This window comes from Lithobates pipiens, unplaced genomic scaffold (assembly GCF_037356315.1).
Source record: "Lithobates pipiens isolate NorthernLeopardFrog02 unplaced genomic scaffold, aLitPip1_a1.2 Scaffold_16, whole genome shotgun sequence".
NCBI lineage: Eukaryota > Metazoa > Chordata > Amphibia > Anura > Ranidae > Lithobates > Lithobates pipiens.
Window position 1 is genome coordinate 471,311,020 of NW_027507748.1, and position 9,737 is coordinate 471,320,756.

The 9,737-nt window shown below is 42.8% G+C and overlaps 1 protein-coding gene across 3 annotated transcripts in view; it reads right to left on the bottom strand.

The window, feature by feature from the left end:
* TPP2 (tripeptidyl peptidase 2) overlaps positions 1–9,455 on the bottom strand; it is a 118,119-nt gene extending 108,664 nt beyond the window's left edge. For 2 of the 3 annotated variants that reach the window (XM_077482935.1, XM_077482934.1), the window contains exons 1-2: positions 9,191–9,453; positions 7,150–7,278 (exon numbers count right to left, since the gene is read on the bottom strand). In XM_077482935.1, the coding sequence (XP_077339061.1) occupies positions 7,150–7,278; positions 9,191–9,352 (291 nt within the window). In that variant the 5' untranslated portion in view covers positions 9,353–9,453. Of the gene's footprint in view, positions 1–7,149; positions 7,279–9,190 lie in introns of all 3 variants that reach the window. The other variant, XM_077482936.1, reaches the window with a different exon arrangement.
* Positions 9,456–9,737: the final 282 nt, after the last annotated feature.

Genomic DNA, 9,737 nt, shown 5'->3' on the forward strand with positions numbered 1-9,737 from the left:
GCACAGACTTTCCCATCAGGAGAGCCGCTGATCGGCTCTCCGCTACTCACGTCTTTCAGACGAGAGTGAGGAAAAGCTGTTTACATTGTGATCAGCTGTGATTGGACACAGCTGATCACATGGCAAAGAGTCTCTGTCAGATGCCCTTTACTGAAATTGGTGTAACAGTGTGTCAGACTGACACACCACTGATCGCCGCGATGCGCACCCCCCACAGGTGTGCAGCGGTTGTTATCCTGCTGGACGTCATGACGCCCAGTCAGGATACCTGAACCACCGCCTGGCCGTCATTCTGCTATAGGCCGGGCGGGATGTGGTTAAGGGTGTGCACACTTATGCAACTATATATTTTAGTTTTTTTTATATTTTTACTTCCCTCCACCTAAAAGATTTCAGTTTGTTGTTCAACTGAGTTGTACAGTTAATAGGTCACATTAAAAAGGTGGAATAAAAAGTTTTGGATTTATTATCTTTGGACTTTTTTTTTTACATCACTGAAACCTGACATTTTAAAAAAGGGGTCTGTAGACTATTTATAACACACACAGAGATGTGCTCTTAAGTTTACATACCCTTTGCATGCGTGGGTTTCCTCCGGTTTCCTTCCCCAGTCTAAAGACATGCTGGTAGGTTAATCAGACCCTGTCTAAATTGGCCCTAGTGTATGTATTAATGTGTGTCAGGGACCTCAGGTTATAAGCTCCTTGAGGATAGGGACTGATGTGACTGTACACTGTATATGTAAAAGCACTACATAAAATTGATGGCACTATACAAATACCTGAAATAAAAATAAATACAAATACACTGGCAGAATGTATGATTTATTGGCCATTTTTCAGAGAATATGAATGATAACACAAAAACTTTTCTTTCACTCATGGATAGTGTTTGGCTGAAGCCATTTATTATCAGTCAACTGTGTTTACTCTTTAAATCATAATCACAAGAGAAACGACCCAAATGACCCTGATCAATAGTTTACATACCCTAGTTCTTAATACTGTGTATTTCTCCCTTTATCAATGACAGCTTGAAGTGTTTTATGGTATTTGCGGATGAAGCTCTTTATCTTCTCAGATGGTAAAGCTGCCCATTCCTCTTGGCAAAAAGCCTCCAGTTCCTGTAAATTTATTGTCTGTCTTGCATGAACTGCATGTTTGAGATCTCCCCAGAGTGGCTCAATGATATTGAGGTCAGGAGACTGAGATGGCCACTCCAGAACCTTCACTTTATCCTGCTGTAGCCAATGACAGGTCGACTTGACCTTGTGTTTTGGATCATTGTCATGTTGGAATGTCCAAGTACGTCCCATGTGCAGCGTCCTGGCTGATGAATGCAAATGTTCCTCCAGTATTTTTTGATAACATTCTGCTTCCCATAAATTTTGACCAAATTTCCTGGGCCTTTGTAGCTCACACATGCCCAAAACATCAGCGATCCACCTCAGTGTTTCATAGTAGGAATGGTGTACCTTTCATCATAGGCCTTGTTGATTCCTCTCCAAATGAAGCTTTTATGGTTGTGGCCAAAAAGCTCAATTTTGCTCTAATCGCTCCAAATGACTTTGTGCCAGGAGGTTTGAGGCTTGTCTCTGTGCCGTTTGGCATATTGTAAGCGGGATACTGTGTGGCATTTGGGTAGTATTGGCTTTCTGCTGGCGACTCGACCATGCAGCCCATCTTTCTCCAAGTGCCTCCTTATTGTGCATCTTGAAACAGGCACACCACATGTTTTCAGAGAGTCCTGCATTTATCCTGAAGTTATTTGTGGGGCTTTCTTTGCAGCCCGAACAATTTTCCTGGCAGTTGTAGATGAAATTTTAGTTGATCTACCTGACCGTGGTTTGGTTTCAATAGAACCCCTCATTTTCCACTTCTTGATTAGAGTTTGAACACTGCTGATTGGCTTCTCAATTCCTTGGATTTCTTTTTATATCCCTTTTCTGTTTTATACAGTTCAACTACCCTTTCCCCGCAGATCCTCTGACAATCCTTTTGCCTTCCCCATGACTCAGAATCCAGAACCATCGGTGCAGCACTGGATGAAAGATGCAAGGGTCTGTCAGGAGTCCAGACACTCATTGACCCTTTTATACACACACACAAATTACAAACTGCCGTTCAATTCCTGGATTTTTTTTTTTATGTACTCACGTTTGTTTTCTTCCATCTTTACTGTGGGCATGTGAAGCCCACTAGGAGTCTGTTAAGGGATATGGTGCTGCTGGGCTACCCAGCATGTACCTCCCGATCTTGCACGTGCGGAGTATACACAGGCCGTAGCGCACAAATATTATCCTGTTGCATATAACAACGGGAAGCGATGGAGAAAGTGCCCGCCCCATTGTTATGGCTACACAACTCTGCTTTAACCCTCTTGGGCATGGAGTTTACCAGAACTTAACAGATTAACACTGGAGTCCTCTTCCACTCATCCATGGCAACATCACAGAGCTGGTGGATGTTAGAGACCTTGCGCTCCTCTACCTTCCGTTTGAGGATGCCCCACAGATGCTCAATAGGGTTTACCGTATTTGCCGGCATATAAGATGACTGGGCGTATAAGACGACCCCCTATTTTTCAAGTGAAAACATAGGTTTTGGGCAATACTCACGGTATAAGACTACTCCCCTTCTGAGGCAACAACATTTTAAAAAAACATTAGAACCATTAAAAAATACAAAGCAATAATGCCAACTACTCATCCGCCATGCTGTGTTATGTCATAAAGTAAATCAAACAATAATAACACAGAGATCTATTGAATGCCACAACTCTGGAAAGTAGAATTTTTCACTAACCAAACCTATACCACTTTTGGGTTACATTCTATGGGAATTGTCCACCAAAATGCATTTAATAACCCCCCTGTCATATGTCCCAGATTTACCTGTCCCTCAGACCTCAAAGGCAAATAGCAGGATGTATAGTAGTAGGAGATCAGTGAATGGATTTACCCAGGGAAGTATGGTGAGCGGTGTATTATTTTAATGAATACAACGCCTGCTTGGATTGGCAGAGGCTGTAGCATCATCAGCCCTTGCCTCCCTCTCTCTCTCTCTCAAAGCCAGTTTGAGCAGGCTACTCTATGTAGCCTGCTCGGATTGGCCGAGGTTGTTACTCCAATCCAAGCAGGCTCTGTATTCATTAATAGAATACATCGCTCGCCGGGATTGGCTCAACGGCGTATACTGTTTGTTGCTGAAACCACATACAGTATTAGCAGACATTTGGGGGCTGACATCCATCGGGCAGCATTGTATACCTGTATACCCGGCGTATAAGACGACCCCCAATTTTTGGGCATTTTTTTTAAGTGTAAAAGGTAGTCTTATACGCCAGCAAATACAGTAGGTCTGAAGACATGCTTGGCCTCATCTTTACCCTCAGCTTTTTTTTTTTATTTTTTTTTTTTTTAAGCAACAAAGTGGTCATCTTGGAGGTGTGTTTGGGGGGTCGTTATGTTGGAATACTGCCCTGCGGCCCAGTCTTCGAAGGGAGGGGATCACGCTCTGCTTCAGTATGTCATAGTACATGTTGGCATTCATGATTCCCTCAATGAATTTTAGCTCCCCAGTGCCAGCAGCACTCGTGCAGTCCCAGACCATGACACTCCCACCACCATGCTTAACTGTAGGCAAGACACATTTGTCTTTGCACTCACATGGTTGCCGCCACACAAGCTTGACACTATCTGAACCAAATACGTTTATCTTGGTCTCATCAGACCACAATTCCAGTAATCCATGTCCTTAGTCTGCTTGTATTCAGCAAACTGGTTGCAGGCTCTTGTGCATCATCTTTAGAAGAGGCTTCCTTCTGGGAAGACAGTCATGCAGACCAATTTGATGCAGTGTGCAGCATATGGTTATCGCACCGACAGGCTGACCCCCCCAACCCTTCAGCAATGCTAGAAGCACTCATAGGTTTATTTTCCCAAGACAACCTCTAGGTATGACACTGAGGATGTGCATGTCTTTGGTCGAACATGGCAAGGCCTGTTTTGAGTGGAACCTGTCTTCTTAAATCGCTGTATGGTCTTGGCCATTGTGCTGCAGCTCAGTTTCACAGTCTTGCCAATCTTCCTATAGCCTAGGCCAGGGCTCGACAAAACCCGGGCGCCAGGTCGCATTGGCGACTAGAATTAGCGACTGGCGCAGCACAGCTGTCTATCCTGTCTCCGTGGACCCCCCCAGCGTGATTGCGTCGGGCCGCGCCGCCGGCGGCCGGTAATTGAGCCCCTGGCTTTGAGGCCTTCTGTGATGCTATTCCTTCTGGAATCTGGCGCCCTCTTGTGGTGGCCGTTGGAATTACAACCATTAATGCTAATGGATCTCCTTCCATTTACTTAGAACACCTAATCATACATACATACATACATACATACACTTTTTTTTCTTTTTTATTCTAACACCCTAGAGAGTAAAATGGTGGTCGTTGCAATAATGTCTGTCACACCATATTTGCACAGCGTACTTACAAGCGCACTTTTTTGGGGGAAAAAATAATTTATTTAATAAAAAAAATAAGACAACAGTAAAGTTAGCCCAATTTTTTTTTATATTGTGAAAGATAATGTTACGCCGAGTAAATTGATACCCAACATGTCATGCTTCAAAATTGCGCCCGCTCATGGAATGGCGACAAACTTTTACCCTTTAAAATCTCCATAGGCGACGTTTAAAAAATTCTACAGGTTGCACGTTTTGAGTTACAGAGGAGGTCTGGGGCTAGAATTATTGCTCTTACTCTACCGATCGCAGCGATACCTCACATGTGGTTTGAACATTGCTTTCATATATGCGTTCGCTTCTGCACGCAAGCTTGGCGGGACAGGGCGCATTTAAAAAAAAAAAAATTTTCTTATTTTAACTTTTATTTTTATTTTTTTTCACTGTTCTTTTAAAAAAATAAAAAAAAAAAAAAAAAAAATGTGTGTCACTTTTATTCCTATTACAAGGAATGTAAAAATCCCTTGTAATAGAAAAAAGCATGACAGGTCCTCTTTTATAAATGAGATCTGGGGTCAGAGAGACCTCACATCTCATATTTACACTAAAATGCAATTTAAAAAAAAATCGTCATTTGAAAAAAATAAAACAAATAAAATGTCCCTCTAAGAGCTATGGGCAATGACTTGGAGACAGGTGGGGGGCTGGGGGCTATCTTCCCCTCACTCATCTCCATGTCAGGCCAGGGACAGGTCCAGATCGCCGTCACGGACCTGGCTCCTAACTTTTTTTAGCTGGCTCCTAGATTCCAAGCAAATTTGTCAACCCCTGGCCTAGGCCATCTTTATGTAGAGCAACCATTCCTTTTTTCAGATCCTCAGAGTTCTTTGCCATGAGGTGCCATGTTGTACTTCCAGTGACTAGTATGAGAGAGTGAGAGCGATAACACCAAATTTAACATACCTGCTCCCCATTCACACCTGAGACATTGTAACACTAACAAGTCACATGACACTGAGGAGGAAAGATGGCTAATTGGGCCCAATTTGGAAATTTTCACTTAGGGGTGTACTCACTTTTGTTGCCAGCCATTTACACATTAATGGATATGTGTCGACTTATTTTGAGGGGACAACAATTGTACACGGTAAGGCTGCATTCACACCTGAGCGGTTTCAGCTCGTAAAAACACCCAAAGAAACGCCTGAAAAAAGCCAAACAAGCAAAATCCCATTCATTTCAATGGAACCTGTTCAAATCTGAGCATTTCGTGACCTGAAGTAAAGCGCCTTAGGCTCAAAAAAAAAAAAAAAAAAAAAAAAAGAAGGGGGCAGACAGGCATTTTTCTGCTTTTTACCTGTACAAAATTGCTGTAAAAAGGCACAAATGAAACGCTCAGGTGTGAATGTAGCCTTATACAAGCTATAAACTCGCTACTTTACATTGTAGCAAACTCATTCCTTTCTTGTTGTCACATGAAAAGATAATAAAATATTTACAAAAAAGGTGAGGGGTGTACTCACTTTTGTGAGAAAAAAAATTAAATAAGGAAGGAGAAACAGCCATACACTGAACTTTCCAGTAAATGGTTGGGGACACGTGTGAGCACAAGGCACAAGACTGGAGTAGAGCAGGCTGAGTTCCCAGCACAGCTAGATAACTGACCACTGTGCTCTCGTGCCTAGTATGGTCAGTTTTTAATAGGAAAGCAGAGGGACTGGCAGGAACACAAAGGATTTCACAAGGGAAGCAATACAAAAATAACAGGATACTTTTTTTTTTACAAGTACATAAAGGAATATGAAATGTTGCGTTTACATACTCTTAGCTTGTTCAATTACACTTTTCAAATAAAAGCTAGAAGCTAACTGGTTGCCATGCACAGCTGTTGCAGATTCTTTGTGCTCCAATCTTAGTAAATCCCTCTATCATGTGTATGTGCTGTGCAAAGCCCTTTCATATATGCCTTGCTCTAGGGGACAATTTGCAACAGAACACAATGCTGGAAATACATGTTCTATGCACATTTCCTACACTGTGCCAAAACACCTTTGCGATCTGCTTCAGGTGCCAATGTAATGTTAACAGCACCCCAAATGCACATCGCAACACAGTATGCTTGTCAGCACCAAATCGCATGGTACTGCAGTACCAACTGATTTGGTGCAAAGTGTTTTTTAAAAGTAGTGCACAAACTACTTTTTCTGCGTTCTGCAGGTCATTCAAATAATTGAGCTGCAGAATCGCACAGCAATGCAATAAACCTTCTAGTGCTATTCAGATGGGAACGAGGCCATTGGTTGCCATTTCTGTTTAGTTTGCTGGAATTGGCTTGGGGACACATTGGTAGCCTTCAGCTGTTATTGTTTTGTGCTGGGCGTCTGGTGTGTCCCTCTTTCCTTAGGGAGGAATGGGATGCTTAATTTATCCATTGCTAAAGATACTCTACATGGAAATACAGATGACAGTTAGGACCGCACTATATGGAGGGGCCTTGATGAGACAATGTGGCTTCCACATATACTTGCGAATATTGTGCAACTAAAACGTGTTTAACGCATAAAGTTCTATGTGTTTGTTTTGTTTTCTAGCGAGATGGTAAATCTGCTGGGCATTTTGTTGCTCTAGATTACGCAATAGCCTGCCAAACAAATGCACTCATGCACCATCTAAGATAAGTAGCATGGGGCCTTACCTTTAAAGTCCTTCCAGAAAGGCCAGCTATGATCCCATCTTTTGGTTCAACCACAGTACTAGTGCACACATCACCACTTCCAGTTGTATCAATGATGTCAATAATCTTGGGTTTTCCATCTGTTGTTAGCTGAGAAAAATAAATATTGGCAACTTTAATAAGGAATTTATTATTGTTATATCGCTATACACGACCCTGTTGCTGTTTATTAGAAAAATGATCAGTCCTGATGTACTGATAGCCTCTCTCATTTCTTGAGGACATAAAATGTCAGGATAGTACAAACATTATATGACTGAAGCGGCAGGGATCATTGATACTGACTAGTGACAGTGATAAAAAATAAATAAATAAATAAAATTAAAAAACCCACACAACACTTGTTGCCTACAAGTAAAAATAATTAAAATAAATAAAAATAATAATCTGTTTTTTTTTTTGCTAGAAAATTACTTATAACCCCCAAACATTCTAGATTTTGTTTTTAGCAGTGACCGTAGAGAAAAAAAAAATCCCGGTTGTTGCAATATTTTATGTCATGTAGTGGTCTTTCAAACGCAATTTTTTCTTGAAAAATTATACTTTAATGAATTAAAAAAAAAAACAGAAAAGTAAGCCCAATTTTTTGTATAATGTGACAGATGAAGCAAAAAAATTAAAAAAATTGTAATGCTCATTTTAGCCAGAATCGTGTAGCTCTACTCTCAGAGTAGGTCAGGGTCACCATTGTAACACTGCTACACTGGGGGGGGAAATCAGGGAGTTTTTTTTTGTTTTACACTTAGATTGCTCTTACATTGATCATCATTTAACAGCAATCAATGTTCTAAACTGTCATGAAAGGGTTACATTCATAACAGCTGTAATTACTAGTGATCTGCGATTGGCTACAGCTATGGCACAGGGTGCTGCGATTGGCCCAGGTACCATGTGATAGGAAAAACATCTGTTATCGATTAATTTTTTTCATTACAGCTTTGTTGACATGGTAATCATATCATCACATAGCGATCACATGACCCCCACAGCACACTGCGAGCCCCTAACCTGAAACAGCCTGGATCACACACATATACATTATCCAGCTTACCCGTGCCACTTGCAGTAAATGTTCTGTGGGTGGTCGCCAAGTGGTTAATACCGGTTGCCAAAACAACAAAATGAATGGTAACATGGTACAAGAGACCATAAGAGATTGCAAACATGTAACAGGAGATAGAGACTAGGAGCATATGCATTTTAATGTGCTGCCATTAACTTCTGTGTAATGCACATCCGCTGGTGTGTGATAAGCAGGGGCAGTGTGTTGTGACAACACATTGCAAGGTTTATTTATTTATTTCTAACTTTATTGAACGGTCATAAGATGACATTTCCTTCAACTCTGTGCGCCACAGTGCACTGCATCTTACCTTTACTGGAAAGCTGCCTATGTCAATAAAGGGCATCTGTAGATAAAAGCTGCCCCCATTAACCTGCAACAGGCAGCAGACAGGGATGTCTATATGCCACGGGCACAATACTTCACACCCATGCCAAAGTTCACCCAACATGCACAGATCCATGGGCCACAAGCGTGTGTGTGTGTGTTTATATATTATATACAGTGGTAACAGAAAGTATTCAGACCTATATTTCACAGATTTCTTCATCCACAGAAGCAGGTGATAGAGAGATCCTCTTCTGTCAAAATACACTGATCACAGCTGCAGCCGATTGGCTGCCTGCTCTGATCAGACAGAAATGTTCCAACATTCCTGTTGTAGAAAAGTTGGTCACATGATCTAAAAGAGGTCCAGTCATAGATGGATATGTGGCGGGTCTCTGCTGAAGCACCTGAATTTGGACTCATCAGACAATGGAGGATGGTGTCAGTGGTCCCTCCTGTAGTGTAGTGGTGGGTGGCTGGGCATGCCTTGTAATGGATATGTGCCTGGGATCAGAGGAGGAAATGATAGAGTCCTCCTGTATAGAGTGTACTTCCTGCAATGGTGTGTACACCCCCACACCATGACACACTCCCCCCCCTCCCCCACTATACCTGCATCCCCGGAGCCCCCGGGTCCACCCCGGTGTCCAGCACAGCGATCAGCACCCCGCGCCCATCGTACTGGGGGTACCGAGTGAGGAACGACGCGGCTCCGGTCTCCTTCTTGGGCAGCAGGCCGTGGAAGGGGAAAGGCTCTTCGGTGCCGGCAGCCATGATAATGACAAGGAAGAGGGACGATGGCAGTTAAGGCGAACAGATAGCAGCAACCTTCCGGCAGCGCTGCCTTCCAGGGAGACGTAACGCAGGGTGGCCACGCCTCTTCCTTACCACCAAACAGATGGACGGACACGGCGATTAGCTTCATCAGCTCCGCCCCCGGTCTAAGGCGGAAGAGAGAGCTGAGAGTAGGAAGTACAGAGGGCGGCTCTATGGAGAGGAAAGCAGGAGTCATGTCACCTAGGGTTATCACCGTACAGTATAGTGCTGGGAGAGGGGGTCTCCGGGGGCGCTCATCTCTCCAATGTATGCATGCAATAGTCTACCAATGTCATACTACATGGGAGCTCTCACACTGCAGGCATGCTATAAAGATAGATAC